Raw genomic sequence first — 19756 nt, 5'->3', positions numbered from 1 at the left:
CGAATTCCATCAATCAAGGTTCGAACCTGTTTGCGAGATACTTGATTCCATCCCTACTAGTCAGTGATAAATGGACTGCAGATCTTCATGCAAAATGAAAAATCTTGCATTGATTGCAAGTCACAGGAGTGAAATAAAAATTTCTTTCTTCTTTTAATTATATCTTTAAATCTTTTTAATATGCCCACTGCTTTAAATTGTGCTTATCCATTTCTGTCACAAATGCATAAAATCCGCAGTCTAGTGATAAAAATGTCTGAAAAGATCGCGTGGTAAAAACTGGGACCAGAAAGAATTTCAAAGGCCATTCACGAGAACCGGGAAAAAAGTTGTCGATTTGGTTCCCGCATTATCAGGCCCGAAATGTGTCCAGTTCGAATCGTTTTGTAAAAGTAGAGCCGGATGCGGTGACGCAAACGGTGATTCCAAATTCGTGTCGAAAACGAAATTCGTAAAAAATATTGTGCTAGACAATGTTTAGATAGCGCCCGACCGGTCGAAATCAAGGTGAGACGATCGGAAACCGAAGAATTTTATTGTGATCGTAAAGGTTGCTGAAACGAGCGAACACCTGTTAGAATTTCTCGCGGTTACGTAAACGGTGTTAAACCGAAGAAGGCGAAGAAAATAGAGCTGTAATAAGCAGTAAAGTTTTTTTTCACGCTCGAGCATCGGTTACGCGTCAGAGACATCGATGCGTGGGGTTCCAAGGAAAGCGAGATTCGTGCGTAATACAACCGCGACGTCGTAAATTACAATTCGCGATGGGCCTCGCGATACGCCGATCCGTGGACACTAAAAGAAGTATTTTTAATTTTCTCTGCGCCTGTCTGTTGCCACTTGCAAATTACACGGTGCAAATCCTCTTGAGATACTCATTCTTCTGGAGGGAAAGGTCGGATTTTAATTAACTAGAACTACCAGTTCCAGTCAAAATGGCTGATTCTGCAATTTCATTTTAAAATTCCTACTTCATGTTATATGTTTTTCCCGCAATGATGTAATTACTTTTACAGCGGCGACTAAAGGAGTAATATATTGAATTTTATTTTTGTTTACTTTATTTAGAATCAAAATAATTTTGTATCATGGGGTTACTTATACCAATACCAGTCATTTTGACTGGTACTGCTCTAAGTGAAAAAGTATTCAATAATTTGTTTACCGAATCGTTTATTAGATATTTAGATAGATTTATTGATGTTTTGCGCAACGTTAATATTATTTTGGCGCCACAACATAAACATAGCTGCGATGTAACGTAACATAGTTATCGATGTTGTTTCACGCGGTCATTTTGTATACCACAGCCGTTGGAATAGGACCTTCTTCTTTTTTATATAACGATAGTTTACTAAAAATGGCAAAACGATTGAAAATCTCTGAATTGTTGCGAAAAGTGAACAATATACCAATGGAATGCACTGATATCGAGGATGGGGATTAATGGGGAATTGTATGAGCATGAAGAAAGTGAATCAGAAGAAAATTAAATTGAACTTTACAGTGATAGTAGTAATAAATACGGTAAATTTTACGTTTAGGGGAGGCTAAATAGTAATAACAAGATTATAGAGGCAAAGAAAATTTTCAAGAATCCACGGAAAGTGAATTAAAAAATATTTTGTATTTACATAAAAGAAGACGTGTTTGTGTGCCTTCAAGTTCTTAAGACGAAAATGAAAGTATACAAGATCCAGTTGGAAAAAATAAAAGGAGGGTCTAAAGCTGGAAGTTTACCACTACATAATATTTTCAAAGACATATTCGACCCCATTTTCTTTTTTTAAGATGGTATAATAAATTAATAAATATAAAAATATTCTATTATTATTAAAGACCAATCATTTTGACTAGCTTTGTCTTAACCTCGTTAGTTCTAGTGTTAACTCCAATCCGAACCCTCACGTGGCCAATCATTACAGCTATGAACTTATAGGTTTCGTAATAATGTGTTTATTTTTAATCTGAAGGAAAAGAGCGATATTATATTCGTGTAGCCCTAATTAGAGTGTCTAGACAACTTGAAAGCTTTTAGATTCTTTGCAAAAAATGTTGTGTATTGGAAATATAAATTGATGGGCCAGTCTGCAAAGACCAGATAGCGAAACCAGTTTTGCGATATTTTCAGGAAAGAATTTAGAATCCGTATGACATAAATTTCAATATTTATTCCATTCTTCCAAAGTTAAAGTTTATTCGACGGATTTACGAGCGAGCATAATGACAATTAGAAAGTAAAAATTCCACTCCCGATTACCTAACCCCAATCTCTCTTTATTTCAATTCATTTTCCGTAAATAAATGTGCAGATGCTTAACAAGGGGAAAATACTTGTAAATGAAAATCGCGTTTCAGCGTGGATTAAAATCGCCGAAGAAGAATAAATTAACAAAAATTGAATTTCTGGTTCGTACAAAGACAGGCTTGCAGAGACTGTGGCCCTGTATGCGGGGCACGAAAGATAAAAAAGAATCGTTTGGTGTATAAAATAGCGGCGCAAGAGTTAATAACGTGTGTCAATCTTTCTCGTGGATTTTTTCTCTGGGCATGGGTAATTAACGAAATGCAGGTGAAAGCTCGCGTTGCAACAAATGACGTGGGTTCTGATGCAAGTAATTGTGAATCGCGGAGTTTGGACGCGGAGTTGGTCTTGCGGGGGGATCCAAGAGTCGACAAAGGGAGTTCCCAAGGTTCCGGGAATATTTTCGAGCGAAGGATATCGTTCGTGGAACGTCGAGACGAATACAAGGCAAACAGTGGTCGCGGAGCCGATTGAAAATACGGTATTCACGATTGGGTCGAGGGGTCTGAGGCGTATTATATCGATCCCGTGGCGATCCGATCGCCTCCCTTGACAATCTCCGGTAGTCTCTGCTATCTGGGTCAACGAGAGGGAAACCTTTGTTCGGTTCCGCAATTTCTCTTGCCAATCTGCCGTCCGTCTCCTCGATTTTCTGACGGGGCCCTCCCACACGGTCGACGCGGCGCAGCGCCGATCCGCCGGATATCGATATCATTGGCTCCGTTCTCGCGATACGATTTAATTAAAATCGCGAGCCGACCGGAAAATCTCGCTCGATTAAATCGTCACGATCCTCCCCCCTCTCTCCGACTCCAGCTCGGTTCAATCAGAAACAAGCGATTTCCAGCAGGAACACTGTCTATTAGTATCTTTATTTTTCTTCGATTTCGATTACCCTCGAAAATGAATTTCTCCCCGCTTTCACCGCTGGTGAAAAATTTTGACAAAATTCCACGAAGCATAGCAGAAGTGTATAGTTACTACATGCATTTTGATTTGTTCACATGTCTTGTGTAACAATCGAGAAACTCACTTACTAAATTCTGATTTATCTGACAGGTGTTACACAATGGATTTGAAAAACTATCTTTGGAAAATCATTTTTTCCTACCCTTCTCGAATGACCAAAAATTCTGAAAAAAATCTACTGTACAGAGCTAACGTACATCTACTGTATCCATTTGATTTCGTGCAAGTTGTTTACGTTCTTCGGCTGGCACATCGATTTATAGTTTGAGAGTGAAAATTTATGTATAAAATTTTACATGTCGAATCTTGAAAATTATTTATGGTTGCTTGTACGAGGGTTGAGCAATATGATCGGCGAAAGTTCGTCAGGTATTTCTGGAATATTATCGCGCCATAAGTAGTTGCCCACCTTCTAGATCCTAATCGAGAGATCATATTTTACTTACATTTATTATTATTCACACAATTTTATACCACGAAGCATTTCGTACGTGCTAAACGGCATTACACACGATTTTTATGATCAATATTAAATCTGTGCGAGTGCGCGGCAAAATCAACAGGGACGATTTCGTCAGGAGATTCTTTTACATCTTTTTCTGAAGTCACAACTGCCCAAATATTTATGAACGACGCCATATATCCAACGAAGAGTTTGTTTAATGAAATCTAGTGAGTGCGAAAGGATTACCTAATCCGGAATTTCGGCAATCCAGAATTTTGTAATCGACAACACACCTTTGCGTTGTTCGCTATATATTTCACCGTGAGTTTGTAACATTATCGAGCACAGGGTTCTCGCGCTACATGTCCTAGTGTCCTTTGATTACGATCATTATGCACATTACGAAACTGTGAAACAAGGCGCGAAGACAGGGATGAAGAATGGTCGAGCTTGGACCATCGGAAGACTTCTCTGCTGCAGACGGTGTTGGATAATCGAACATTGTATGTGTGTCATTTCTCCGTATTAGGAATTCTACGCGAGATCGTCTGATACGGACGATTTATGATCGCTTGATCGCAGATCTCGCCAGTCTGCGTAGTAGACACACATCGTATCGCTTATTATTGCATGTTCTGCGTGAAATTTGTAAAAATTTTAGCAGATGAGAGTGTAGGAAACAATTTTTAATTAAGACGTTTCTTGGGATGTTAAAGTTGTAGGCCATTTTACGACGTGTTCAGACAAGCAATTACTAAAACAGTCACAGGAATTAAAAATAATTTCCGCTGAAGTGGCACAGTCGTTTTCTGACATGCTTGTAGACTTGGGAAATGATTCTACTGAAATTCTTAAAATGCAACCAATCGCTAAAGGAGCCGTAAGTAGGCTGCGGATCTTTATGAAAAATAAGAAATGTTTTTTTAATAAAAAAAATTCTTTTTTTCTTTTAATTGTCTTAAAACGCTGAAATGAATACACCGATGTCCTTAAATCTTCGTAATTCGTCCACTGCTTTAAATTTCTCATGCCCATTTTTGTCATAAATGCATAAAATCCGCAGTCTAGTTATAACAGTTATGGTCCCTGGCCAAAAGCGCTAGATCAAAGAACAATGTAGGCCGCAATCGCCCTCAAAAGTCCTGTTTTTACATTTAAGAGGCGTAATTTGTATTGTTCGCAGCTTTGTGCTTCCAACTAATGGAAATTACGCCTCGTAAACGTAGAAATAGGACTTTTATATTAGGTTGTCCCAAAAGTTCCTTCCGGAATGTGTTCCTTTAATGTTGCTAAATAAATACAAACAATGCGATAATCTTTATGTTGATGTTTTAGTACTTCCTAACATGAATTTGCATTATGTGCATGAATCGAAAACCAACTTTTGGGACAACCTAATATTTATTTAGCAATATTAAAAGAATACATTCCGGAAGGAACTTTTGGGACAACCTAATAGATTGATGTTTTATCTAGCGCTTTTGACTACTGAAAAACCCCATCTTTGCATTATGGAGAAATGAGAAGACGCATCCCGCACTCTTGCTAAAGAAATGATTCGAGCAGCAGTTGAGGGTGACGAGAAATCGCGAGGGGCGAAAGAGCGTGTGGATCGATGAGGAACGGATCGAATCACGGCGAGCCGGGGCTCGTGCGGATCGATGGATCGCAATCTGTCTGGCGCTTGTCCAAAACGGACAACTTCCTGCGATCTGGGTTAGGTTCTAGGCCTCCATTCGCCTCGGACACACGGTTACGAAAGCGATCGGGGACCGCAAGAACGCGCTTGTGTGTCGCAGAAGAAACTCACGCCGCGCCGGCTTGTTACGCGTCGCACTTCCGTTTCGCGAACCGTGTAACTTTACTCGCGGGCCCGGGGAAAAAGCAGCGACGAGAGTTGAGAAACGACGTTGCCGGCAAGCCAGAGAGAAAGAGAGGTTTGTCGATACGATTTCAGCTTCCTGGAACACAACGCTCTCGGCCCCATTAGCATTTCGAGCGAATGCTAATTCCATCTTTCTGTCCGGCTGGTTTTTCGCCGGGCCGGCCGCAATGATTCGAGAATAATGGCCGTGTTAACGCGCGCGCGCCCTGTCGTTATTCGTCCCGGTGGAATTCGAGCGGAACGCGGGTTTCCATGCAAATGTTTTTCATTCACTCTCCGTTTGATTAACTGCTGCTCGATTAATTCCTGACTCTGAATGAAACGGATAATCGTGTTTTCCAACGATTATGCGGGTCGACCGAGTTTTCCATCCGCCTCGCCTGCATAATTTTGTTGTTACTGTTTTTGTTCGACTGGCTCGATAGCCGTGTAATACACCCCCGACATTTTGGTCACCGTCGCTAAACGATCTTGGGGATCGCTTTCGGAGAAATGATTTTTTCTCAACCAAAACTTTTTTTATTCTGTCGAACGTTTCAAGTGAACTACCTTTGAAAAATCACTTTTTTCTATCCGAATCGAGTGAGAAAAAGTTTTGAGAGAAAAATCAAGGATATAGAGCTGACATGCCCTCACCGTCTCCATTTTATTTCGTTCACATATCTCGAACGGTAACGGAGAGAACCGTTTCGAAAGGTTTTGCCCCCACAGTCAATCAGAAGCTTCTGAAGATTTTAAGCGGGGATTCGTGAGAAGATATGAAAAAATATACAGCATCCGTGGGTCCAAGGTTGCGGGATTCGGGAGCACGCATATATCGCGACCGAATGCGATCCAAGGTCCGGTGGGAATTTCATTGGGGGGATCGAGTTCGCATAAATCGAGGTAGATGCGAGATACCGGCTCGATCGGCGTTAAACCACGGCGATTAACTGGGACCCGGGTGAAATTCATGCAAATCGTCGTTCCCGTCCTTGGAACGGATAATCGAACAGCGTCGTCTTTCGAAAGTGCCTCGTCGGTGTGTTGGGCAACGTTGGCCTGCTCGGAGGGGCACGAGGAAATCGACACGGGCGTTTTTCCAATAATAATAGGAACGATCGCGGTTCGCGCCGGTTGACGGGCCCCTCAAGGTCTCTATCGTGTAACGAGTCAGCCAACAACCGATTCAGCGTCGTGCAAAACCGTACCCCTCTAGTCAAATGACACGCGTTTCCCACAGTAGACACGGGACCGTCGTAATGAGTCAGGGGTTCACCCTTAAAAAACCACCGTAGTAGAACTTGGTCTCGTGGACGCGGCCTCGTGACTTCTACTGCTCGCGCGCGCGCGCGCGGCTGGCGAATGGGAGCCTATTCGAGACGCGGATTTTGCTGCAAACCTAACCGAGAAGGCTCTCTCGTGATCCGACGCTAAACAATGGAGCACGACGGGTTCGCGCGTCGAGTGCTAAGTTGGGCAAGATGCATCGTCGTCGTCTCTATTGACTGCCTCTCTCCGTAAATTGAAAGCCGTGGAACGCTTCGAGGAATGATGGATGATAGGTGCGCCGCACTGCCGCCGCCGCTGCGAAATCGCAGAAACTTGACGAGCAAAGTCGTAAAGTTGTAAAACTATAATTACGCCGGCTAAGAACAGCGAAAACGCCTAACAAAATGTGCTATCTACATATTGTTTCAGGTGTTTCTTAGGCGTCTCGCGCTGACATAACACCGTGAAACTTCGTCCTTAAGGGAGGAGCCCGGTGTAAAATGAAATTTTTGAGCATTTCTATCTTTTTTGCTTAAATCGAGAAGAAATTTCCCGTGGAATACGATACAAAAAAATATAAAAATAACTTTTTGAAAACCACGCTTGTCATCCAGTTCTGAGCCATGTTTAAAGTTTCAAGTCTCTAGCTCATCGGGAAGTGGTTTAATATTCGATTACAAGATTTGACGCATACAACAACAACGACAACTCGGCAAGCTAATATAAGCGTGGGAAAAAATATGGCGCGCGATGAAAGGTGTTGCCAGGAGTGACCCGAACGATGAATTTTGTCTTTGAACATTTTTCTGCTGACAATCGTCCACAGCTCAATTACCACAAACGCTTGCACTCACATGGACAAAACAAGAAGCAGATTCTAGGTTGTTCTACTTGGTCGACGTAAAAAAAGCGAGAGCTCCTCGACCAACGCCGCCCATATGAAGCAAAAGAGATATTCAGGGTGGAGAAACTGGTACATAGCAACATTGTAGGACTGGTCCGAAAATCGCAACCCTGAGAACTGGGCTGGTAGTACGGCATTGTTGGTCGCTTTCGCCGTGACCATCATGGCTTTCCCACAAGCGAATAAAGTCGATTTGACCAGGGCAACGCGTTAAGAGCGTAGAATCGGTCAGCCAGCATCCCGCGTTGCGAAATATCGGCGCTCGGGGCAGGAAAGTGGCGATTTCGCCGACCGGAAATTGTCCGGCCCCGATATATAAATTGCGTTGGGGGCATACCGAAATGTTTTTACCATGTCCGAGGCAATTCCCACGGGGCCTGATCGCCTACAACTTGCTAACATAGGAACCGGAAGTGACAGGGGAAAGACGTACTGTGTGTTCCACTTTCCCAAAAAATTGGTTGCGTCACCGCTGATACCCACTACGACCAATTATCGCTCTCGATAAGCCGTTAAGCGACGCACAGCGTGTCAAATTAGCCACGGTCTTTTTGTAATTAAGGGAGACCTGTTACATAATGCGCGCAAAAAACTCGCCGGCGCCTGGGGAAATTGAAAGGGAAGGTTACTTTCAAAGAGACCGATCTCCCTTGAGGGTAGGGCTGGCAAATGAGAAGACAATAGCATTATGCAACGAACATTGAAGAGAGCTTTATTTTATCGCGTTTTTACCACGTTTTAATTATTAGCTCGCATCCTTGTCTGTCTGTTTGTTTGTCCGGTACAAATTTTGCAATTGATTTTAAACTAACTTCCCACGTTTTTCGTTTGAAATCTTAGAAGTATTTTCATAGCGATTAAAAATTAAAAACCACAAATTTTCAGGACTATCTGTACGGGGTTAGGAAAAATTATTTTATACTTTTTAGTCCGTTTTAAAAACGTGGTATTTTTAAAAAACTTATTTTTATTTAAATAATTTTGTTCATCCTTCAGCTACTAAAACGTTGAAACGATAAAAGGTTTAATTGAATTCAGCGGTGATTGCATCAATGTTTGATTGAAACGACTCTGCATTAATCGAGCAAATGTTAATCCAGCACGCAGAGTCATTTGCTTAATAACATCGATGAGCCATCAGTTAATCACCTGCTCCGTGCCACGGTGGTGGATAATTCCACGGGACACCCGAGTTTCAAGAAATCGGAACCGATTTCCACCGTTCGAACGGAGGGATAAATCCCGACGCAGGATCAATTCGATTGCACAACGATTGACGCAGAGATCATGGATCCTCCGCGGTGTGTCACTCGATGCAATCGACGAGCACGAGGGAAGGGGAGCGTGAACGAGAAAATGGAAAGGGGTTACGTCTCGCGGAGAAAGAAGCTCGGATAACGGTGAAACGAGGACGTAAATCGAATCACGTAATGGGCCGCCGCTTACGATTTTTCTTGCGACGCAGTTTCCGCCGTAAAATCCCTGGCGAAGGTTCGACACACCATGCCGTTCGACGGCATAACGGGAGATCGAGAACGATCGGGAACGATCGGCCGCCAGGTGATCTCCGACGATCCATCGGGGACCGCGTAACGAACTTCTTTATTGCTCTCAGCTGGCCGTTTCCTTCGCCTAAACGTTTCCATGTTCGTGCGACCGATTCCTCCGCGGGGCCCCTATTTCTCTCCCCCGTAGTCGGCCATTTTCGATCTGGTTCCTCGATCGTTCCGCGATCGACCGATCTACCGTGTCGACGACCTTTCCTGTTCACGTTCACTCTCGATCCTCCGGCTTCTATACCGATGGAAATTAATTGACGGGACCTTTCAGGCTTTTCGTCGTTCGGTCGCTGCCGGGAATGGTAACGATCGACTGGCAGTCGTCGGCGAATCGTTGACAAAAATGGCAGCGGCGACCGGGAGGATGATGGGGAACCATTTTCTCGAAGCGAGATTAAGTCTGTTGCAACTGGAGCTAAGTTCCGACGTGATTAAAATTCATTCAGGAAGACTTTCGGCTTTCAGATTGGTGGCATGATTACGGGAATGGTTGGATAGTTGGCAACGAGGTGATGGTAAAATTGCAACGATGTTGGGAGACGTTTTTATGGGGAAATTATTTAAATTGCAAGTGGGTGTAATTTCTGCTGTGATTTGCATTAATCGAGGCAAGCTTCGAGGATCTAAATCGTCGCATTATCGTCTTGGTGGTAGATGGCAATGACGGTGAGCATGCTGGAGGACCATGTTCTTGGCAAAATTGACTAAATTGTAGGTGACTTGTGCAATGATTACCATTAATTGGATAGCACCATAACACTTTAAATCGTTGCATTATCGTCTGTGATGATTTATTAACGGAGGACCGTTGACCAAAATGGCAGCGATTTTTGGGGAGGACCATTTTCCCGGGTAACGTTGAGCAATGACAGAAAAGACGAGGAAGCTTCAAGAGGATTTTCCCAGACCATCCGATGGCAACTGTTTTCTCACGCGAAACTGGCAGATGGCGGCGATTTTTTGAACAAGAGCCCACGCCCGCGGGCTTGTACAGTGAGAACCGAATAATTCAATCCAGTTTCCTCGATTGTTCGTGGCGGAACCGTTGAGCAAGGTGCAACAAAGACACAATTAGAAGCGATAGAAGTGGGACCGATCACACGCCCATCGTCATCGGAGCAGAGCTCGTCCCGTTGCCGAGGACTGGAAAAGGCTCGTCTCGCGAGCGAGTTTCACCGACGATGACGACAGTGTAATGGCCATAACAACACCGACATGACAGTCGACAGAGGCTCCGGCGGCTACGCGAACCATAGGCTCCACGTGGGAGTAGCCATGCTCTGGAATCAAAGCGAGTCTTCGAGGCAGTCCGACGAGATTGCTACTCGGTGCGCTTGCGGCTGCGACACTAATGGAATTACGCACCGATCGATGTGGAAATTAGTCAGGACAACAAACGTCCCACACTCGGTGTAACCAGGCTTGTTACAAGGAAAGAGGAACAGAGGAGCTTCAAGCGTCCAGTGGTTGCAGGTTGATTGCAATCAGAGACAACAGAGATTCAGGAAAATCATCTTTTTCTACCATTGAGAAACGATCGAAAATTTTCAAATAAATCTACGACGTGGAGCTAACATTCACTCGCTGTCTCCATTTTATTTCGGTCAACTATCTCGAACAGCAACCGAGCAATTAGGTGTATTTAATCTAGAGAACTTCTCGAGTCACTCGGTAATTAGGATGACTTAATAAATTTTTTAATATTCCTCCTCAACGTGAGAGACTCCTGAATTTCCCTAACCCACAGAGAGACCACAATGATCTCCTAAAGGATGCTTGAATCCAGCTGAAAGGCTAATAAAAGTACGCAGAACCGATTCTCACGCAATTCCTCAGGAGCCTCGATAATCTGTCAAACAGCGAGTTGGTAACTGATAAAGATCGTAGGGTTGTTAGCTTCTGCAGGAGTCCGCGGCAATCGAGCAGCAAATCTCGGAAACGACACGAAACAGCGAACAAAAGAATGTAGGATCCTCCCATGGCGAGAAGCGGCGAGTCGAAGAAAGAGTATAACTGGGTAGCGTGCATCGCGGATCGATCTAATCTATGCACGATGGGCTCCCGAGCCTCGACATTAAATCAGCATGGAAACGGGAGTTGTGACACACCCGGAGCGAGAAATCGCGGATACGTGCCGCGCTCGAACGCCTCCGAAGCACGGCCGATTGCCAAAGATAGCCTAATTAGCATCGCCGCGGAAGAAAGGGAAGAGAAGCTCGTTACGGCTCTTTATTTTTCTCTTGTTCCCGTTCCACCTCCTCCCACTTCTAATTTTCCTTGGGTTTTTCATTGTTGCGTGAGGAGGCGTTGTCGCAACCTCGCGCGATCTCGTTAGCCCTAACAACGCTCGAGAAACGCGAGGCGTTTCGCATTTGAATATGCCGTTCTCCCCGTTTTTCTCCGGTCTGGTTGCCACTGCCACGGAAAAGCCTCTAACGCAAGCCGGTATTGTCTTTCGATCGCTGTTGAGAAAATGATTAGGCAGAATGGTACATGATGAGGATCAAGTGTAGTCTACTTAACACCAAACCTACCATCACCGGTCAAAATGGGTGGATGAGAAGGGGTGGATGGATAAAGGTGTCAAGTTTGTTTTCTGTGAAAGAGTTTTTAACAAAATATGTTGTCCTTTTTTATGAATGATGATAATTATGATCTTTTTTGTATTAGCGATTAACGATAACAATTACTTGTGACGCTAGTAATTGTGATGCTAGTATAATAATACGTGAAAAAATTGTATTCAATATCAAATGAAATATCTATTGCAAATCTAAATTGGTGAAATTCGCCAAATTTTTCTGCGTGTTGCCAGCGGTTTCTCCGGTTGACACTGCTAAGGAAAAGTCTCTAACTGTATTGTCTTTCGATCGCAGAAGACTGATGGAGAAGGGGTCCTCAGCACCCTGGCAGGAGACGCTTCAAGAAGCCATCGGCGAGGGTAGATTGGACGCGTCCGCGCTCAGGGAGTACTTCAGGCCACTCGAAGATTGGCTGAGAACAGAGAACCTGAGAACCGGCGACATCGTCGGATGGTCTTACGGTGAGAAACACAACCCCTATCCGCGGATTATTTTTAGCGACTCCCTGGCACGATTCGATCCTACTCGCGCGAAACCACCGACGAACATTCTGACCTGCTCCCTTTTCATGAGTATTTTCGCGAGACTTTCGGCCGATCGTCCTGGGGGTCACGGCCAATTGACGAACCGTTCCGCTCGGATTCGCTGACATTTGTCGCTTCGCACGATGCCTTTCAGGGAAACGCTGCTGTACGAACACTTCGGTGGAGGTTCTACTGGGAATTTGCTTCGGTGCCATTTTTATTCCGCTTCTTCAGCTTTCTGCGTCATCGAGATATTTTTCTAGCGACCTTCCCGACTTCTTTCAAATATTTATGGACATGCGCAGAATTCTCACAAACTCATACAACACATTAACAATATATAAATCGTATAAAAAGGTCTTCAATTTTTTATTTCATCAGCTCTTCATTTTGAAAAATGGTGCCATTCACGAAACGTTCCTTGCGTTCGCCTGAATGAACACAAATCTGCATAATTTTATTTCATCAGTGCTTCATTTTATAAAATTGTACCATTCAAGAAACGTATGAACACAAATTCGCGAAGCTCCTTTCCTCGGGAACAACGCGAAAGGATCGAGCCGGAGGAATTTATCCTGACCAGTCTAGAGTCTGATATAATTATCGGACAAAGACGCAGGATAAACACGGTTAATAACATGATCGCGCGGAGACAGTTCTCGCTTTCGTTCTTCTCCGTGTAACGTAGCGCGGTTGCTTTCGAATTCCGTGTCCGAGTGCCATTTCCAGGCGAGCGGTCTGATTCTCGTTCGAGACAAGCGATTTTTTCCCCGGGCAATTAGACGCAAACAAGGAACCGATTCACGTGACACCGTGGCGATCGGTAAGAGTAGAGAGAGAGAGAGAGAGAGAGAGTACTCGCGCGGCGGCGGCGGACTGTATCTACTCGCGCGCGCCCGCCTTTCATCGTAACTCGTTACAAATTATGCAACTTCCTACCGTAACAGATTGAAGGTTGCAGTTCCCACGTGCCAGTTACCGTCGAGCGCTACAAATATTCATTGTGTGACGACATTCGGCTTGACTTACGATCCGCGTCTTCTCCGCTTGCCAAATTCGAGCGCGCGGAAAACTCGAACGGCACGATTTTACCATTTGTTCTGGACCGTCGCGCCGCGTAAAGGGCGAAAGAGAAGATTATTCTGGATCGTCGAGTAAAAGAGGACTCACTCTTGCCATTTATTCTGGACCATCGAGTAATAGAGGACACTCACTTTTAACATTTATTCCGGCTCATCGAGGAGAACAGATCTTCCTTCGAAAGCGTACGACAGATGATTTATTTTGATTCATCGCTTCAGAACGTCCAATCAAAGGTGATTTATTTTCATCATTCGTTCTGGACCATTGAATGGAAAATTAATATACGTAAATGAATAAAAAATGAATGATCGAATAATTTTTCGAACTGCTGCGTATGTGCATGCAACTGCATGTGTCAGTGCACGGTGGAAACGAGAGTCGAATCGCCGAACGTGTCTCACGATGCTGTTTTCTCTCTCCCGATCCTAAGATATCTCTCTCTCTCTCTCTCTCCGTCATGCTCGCCTTCGTTTCACTCTGATTTCGCAATTCGCCAGTCCCACGGGGCCGGAGCTTCGCGGAGCGAACGCCTGTCGGGGAGCATTTTGCGTTTTATGGCAGAAATAATGACGCGTTTTAAGTCGACCCCTTGCTGGGATCCTCGGGACACAGTAGAATCCTTTGAAAAATATTGGCCGATACTTCCGCCCCGGAGGAGCAGACTTCGCGGGCAACGAACGAGATCGATCGATCGATTTAATCTCCGAGTCGTTAGATAATCCTGCGGGCCTATTAATGGCCATTTCGCAAAGCGACCTGCGATCTCCTTAGAGTACGTTCTCGTCGGACGTAAAAGCAAATTTTTCCTTTTTGCAGGAAACCAATTCAACCAATCAACTGCAAAAAATTACACAATTTATTTTACAAGTTTAATGAAGAATCGTTTTTCGTGTAATTATACGAACAATTCAAGGGAGACAAGATTTTCGTTCGAACATGAGAATGATTTCCTTAGGAGGAAATTATACAAAAAATTAGAAATTATGCAATTTATTTTTCGACATTGATGAAGAATCGTTTTTCGTGTAATTATACGAAAAACTCGAAGGAGACAAGATTTTTCCGTCGAACATGAAAATGATTTCCTTAGGAGGAAATTATACAACAAATTAGAAATTATGCAATTTATTTTACGACATTGATGAAGAATCGTTTTTCGTGTAATTATTTCAACAAATCAAAGGAGGCAAGATTTTTCGTTCGAAGATGAAAATGATTTCTTTAGGAGGAAATTGTACAAAAAATTAAAAATTATACAATTTATTTTACGACTTTGATGAAAATTATACAATTTATTTTACGACTTTGATAAAGAATCATTTTTCGTGTAATTATACGAACAATTCAAGGGAGACAAGATTCTTCGTTCGAACAAGAAAATTATACAAAATTTTTATACAAAAAATTAAAAATTACGCACTTTATTTTACGACTTTGATGGAGAATCGTTTTTCGTGTAACTATACGAAAAACTCAAGGGAGACAAGATTTTTCGTTCGAACATGAAAATGATTTCCTTAGGAGGAAAATATAAAATAAATTTCTTTCCTGAGAGATCATTTTCACGTTCGAGCGAAAGACCTTGTCACCCTCGAATGGAAAACGGAGGAAGCGCGTCGCGTCGATTCAAAGGCAGAAATTTATGCAACGGCGCGATCGTCATAGGCTAGTGTGAAATCGAGAGTGTCGCGGCGATTGGTTCAGCGTGAAAGGAAATCGTTTCGGCGACACTGGCCGGGAAAAATGAATCGCTTCCGAGAAGCCGATCGCGATGGAAAGCCCAGATGTACGTGACGAAGCCGAGCAGAAAGAAATCGCGAGCGACCGGTTGTATAATTTCTCTTTCGATCGCGGTACACCGTTGTACTCATTTCCATTTCGTTACTTCTGGGACGAATCGAGGTCTCGACCTTTCACGTGGCCCCACTTCGCATCGATGATATATCAATAACACTGTCCCGTAATCCATTGTCGTTGATCATCCTCTCATCGATCCGTACGATCCTTTATCCGCTCCAGCTTTTCAACGATCCCCGTACGATTTATTACTTTCGTACGATCCTCTACTGCAGAGAATGGTGAATCATTGATGCCATCTCTCCGGCTTAAATTATATGAATGGAATATCTTCTTTATGGATCGGGAATCTTCTCTTCGAGGATTCCGTGACGTAAGGGACCACATGATCGAAAGTGAAAACGATTCGGTTTCTCTCCTTTATGGTTGTCCGATTCCCTGGACGCGAAACGCTTTCTGTTTTTTATTGATCTGAAATCATGGGATTTTAGAATGGTTTGCTATGCATAACCCTAAAGCGTAAACGATCGCTCGATCTGCGCGGCCTGTTCTTTTGGTCCGCCGAGAGACAGTAACATAACTATTTGCGAGTAAAGGGAAGTAAGTGGAGAACGTTTGGTGCACCGAGTTTTGCTCGTTCGGGTTCGTTCTGCGAATGGGGGTTCTTGCTGGCTATTCTAATGGCTGTGTAACATATTTCAATATCCAATGTTCTTTTCCCCATCGCGAGCAGAAATGTTTCCTCTTTACGTTCCTTCTGTTCTGGAAATATCTTGAAAGTTTCAGGACCAAAGGATCAGGATCTAACGTCTCACAGAGTTGGCCAAAAATTTAATCAACGAGTTTTGGTGTATTGTCATTTGGTCTACAATACAAACTCTGTATACGTGCTTTTATGTTTTTTTTTTATGATTTCTTTTTTTAATCAACGATTTGACGATTAACTTCATCAATCGATTGAATCAGTCTCCGATTTTTCGATGACTTCTTTTTTTAATCAACGATTGACGATTAACTTCATCAATCGATTGAATCAATCGTCGATTTTTCAATGATTACCTTTTTTAATCGTACACATTAATCAATCAATCCTGATTAAAATTTGATTGATTAATGCCCAATTCAGGGGGAGGACTGCGATCAACATAAAATCCCAAAATAAATTTCTCAGACGTGAATCCCCGTTCCCGAAAAATTCTCCCACGCATCGGAAGCTGCGCTGACCGTTCCACGCCTCTAATTTTTCCATCAGATTATTGTCGAATGTTGCACGATGCCCTCGTACCGCTTCTCACGTTCATTGTCCCGCACAATCATCCCCATCGAAGGCTCACGGCTCTGTAATTCGCACCAGCTTTGCTATCAGTGTCCCTCCCACGCGGCCATCATCATTGCAAACCGTTCATTGGCGTAATAACGATAACCGCGTGCCGATAACACGGACCTCGGGATACCATGAATCGCCGGTTGCAATTCCAGACGGGGATTACTGCAAGCGGAGCATCGAGACAGCCGGGTTGCAGGTTTACGGGAGCGGGTTCTACAATGGCGACGGCAACACCTGTTCGTCCACTATGCTACCATGGATCGTTGCCACGCTGCTGACCATATTCGCTAGCCGCTAAGAAGAAGTTCGCAGGCGTTTTGTCATCGCCTTTCTCCAGGAGCGGAGAACGATCAAACATCCTGCAGAAATAATGGCCCGTAATAAATTATGGTTGCCTCGGACCCTCCGTTCGATTGATACGTATCGCCTATTTTAATTTCACCGACACCTAGAACGATCTTTATGCAAATCGGAACCGTTTAACGAATGATCGATGCCAACATCGGCTGAATCGGAGATTGCCAGAAGATAAAATAGGAAGTAGCAATTAATTATAAATTTCTCGGATGAAGGACCGTGTCTCTTTGCCGAGTCCGCAAAAATTTGCAATCTTGGCCCCCAGCCCGCTTTCAGTTGATATTGGGCCGTTCGCCTAAAAATATTAGAGTCATCAATTATTTCTCGTTTGATATGTCGACTGTATTTATCGACGAAACAAGAGCAATTCGACATTATTTCTTGCTCGACCTAGAATATATATTATTAGATTATCTTGCATCGAAATAGAATTCTATCCTTCCGATACGAATATTTCATTACTGGAGTGAATATTGGACGATTGCGAAAGTTCGCACTAAAAATAACAATTTTACAGTAACCAGGATTTTCTAGAATTATTTCGCAACGTTTTGCAGAATTTTTCTCGAGATTGGTTAACTTTTGCAATGTCCCAGTATGAGCACGCGAGAGACGAAAAATAATTGAATCGCGCGGTGAAAAAGATCGTTCGGCGAGGCGTTATTAATTCCAGGAAACGTTTTCCTCGGTGACCAGCGACATTCCAGGAGGATCAACAAGCGATTAAGAAATCTCTGTCAGTGTCCCGAAGCGGATCCATTCCGATCGAGCGGGTACGCGTCGAGTTCGCGTGGCTGCGCTAAGCGACCAGCGGAGCTATTGTTGCCGCAAGTATCCATTATTAGTTTAACCGTAAATTGTCGAGTTTGGACGGGGCGGTCGCAGGCTTCTAATTAAAGAGCAATTGCGTGGCCCGTCCCATTGCGGCGCGGCGCCTTGTAATCGCCGAGAAACCCAACGTTTTCCCGGAAAACAGATGTACCCGCGCGATTCGGAACAATGCTGCAAGAAAAGTAGCCGAGTGCGGCTCGCTGTCGACAGTCTCGGGAATTTTGATTGACTTGTCCATAGTGTACATACAGTTTTTAGCGTTATTATCGTAATGGACGAAGCTTCAGGCATCGAACATGAAGCCGAGCCCATCGTGGTTACCAAAATCATTCCTTGATACAGTTTTCGCGAGCTATACGCGTATTATGTCACTGATCCATGGATGTTTTGTACTGTATGGTTATATTGTCAGTGAAAATTGGTGAGTCGAGTGCATATACAGTTAGAAGCAAAACTGACCACACACACTTTAAATCAGAATAACTTTTTTATGAATGGACCAAATGACTTCGATTTGTCTGTAAGTCTAGAAGAATTAGTTTAGTATCTGACGTCTAAAAAATATGTTGAAAAATGCATTTGGTCGGAATTGTGAAAAACAATAGTAAAAATTGATTTTTACGACTTTTTTAGCTGAGGCAATAACAAAAATTCAAAAGATGTGTTTGTTCGAATAAATTATACACGTTCTGAAAATTTCATTGACATTGGTTCATTGGTTTACGAGTTATAAACGATCAAAAGTGGTAAAAATTACAATTTTTCAAAATTTTCGGCCTTTTCACCACTTTTGATCGTTTATAACTCGTAAACCAATTAATCAATGTCAATGAAATTTTCAGAGCGTAAATTTTCGTTATTGGTCCAGCTAAAAAAGTTGTAAAAATAAATTTTTACTATTGTTCTTCACAATTCCGATCGGATGCGTTTTTTCAACATATTTTTTACACGTCATTTACTAATCTAATTCTTCTAGCCTGCTCCTAATTGTATACAGTGTGTTTTTAAAGAAATTTGAAGAAATAGCAATTTTTTTAAAGAATTTGGTATTTCGTACGTTAGAGTACTCCTTCAATCCTTTCCTGAATACTAACAAAAAGCTTCAGATATTAATCAGAGCTACGCATTTTCCAATTTTAATAAAAATATTCACGAAGAAAATTGTCTGTGCAAAATTAGGAAAGAAATTCTGTGAACATATTGGCACATTGCACCAATTTTCACGCACAAACCTTCAACAACCTGTTAGTTGTAAGTATACGATAAGGATTGTAATCACACCGATTGTAATCACCGTAAGAGAAATAAATATTTTATGAACCTCGAGTTTAGTGTCGCAAGAATCTCCGAAATGCCGCATGTCCGCGATGAACATTTTCGATCGCTGTCCGTGCACAAAGAGAAAGAGAGAGAGAGACCATTATTCCGGACTTTCTCGTCCAACAAAAGCTGTCGGCCATCGGACCAGCCGAAATTGGCCGAGCTGGTTATGCAATCGAAGGACCTGCGCGAGGTCGAGTCTCGTCCGTATCCGTATATCGTTGCACGAGGAATTGTAATTCCACGTTCGGCGATCTCTTTGCTTAAGTCGCGTCTATATGCAGACGAGCCGACGGAAACCACCGGTTAATTTCCGAAATTTATTCCGATCACAAATGCTCGAAACTTTCGAAGAAAGCAATGTCAAAGTACAACGCTTTTCCCCCGGGAAAACTGTGCGGGAATTTCTGGAATGTGGATTCAGAGGACCACTGAAAAGAGAAATAAATTCCTGTTCGACTTTTATTCCGCGTAAAGATCTGCAAAAAAATGACAAAAGTTCATTGTACTTGATTAGAGGGTGGTCCGAGAAATTTCGCGACGGAGATTTCAATTTGATCGATTTTGAACAGTTTGAAGGAAAAGTCGTGATGGAAAAATTGTGGTTACAAATTTAT

The 19756-nt window shown here is 43.0% G+C and overlaps 1 protein-coding gene across 2 annotated transcripts in view; it reads left to right on the top strand.

Moving 5' to 3' along the window:
* The window catches only part of Ance-3 (angiotensin-converting enzyme Ance-3), a 68216-nt gene extending 49740 nt beyond the window's left edge, over positions 1 to 18476 (top strand). Inside the window, exons 12-13 of one of the 2 annotated variants that reach the window (XM_076438860.1) lie at positions 12195 to 12361; positions 16784 to 18476. In XM_076438860.1, the coding sequence (XP_076294975.1) occupies positions 12195 to 12361; positions 16784 to 16929 (313 nt within the window). In that variant the 3' untranslated portion in view covers positions 16930 to 18476. The remainder of the gene's footprint in view (positions 1 to 12194; positions 12362 to 16783) is intronic. The other variant, XM_076438861.1, reaches the window with a different exon arrangement.
* Positions 18477 to 19756: the final 1280 nt, after the last annotated feature.

Source organism: Lasioglossum baleicum, chromosome 15 (genome assembly GCF_051020765.1).
Source record: "Lasioglossum baleicum chromosome 15, iyLasBale1, whole genome shotgun sequence".
NCBI lineage: Eukaryota > Metazoa > Arthropoda > Insecta > Hymenoptera > Halictidae > Lasioglossum > Lasioglossum baleicum.
This window is presented reverse-complemented; position numbering and strand designations above follow the sequence as displayed.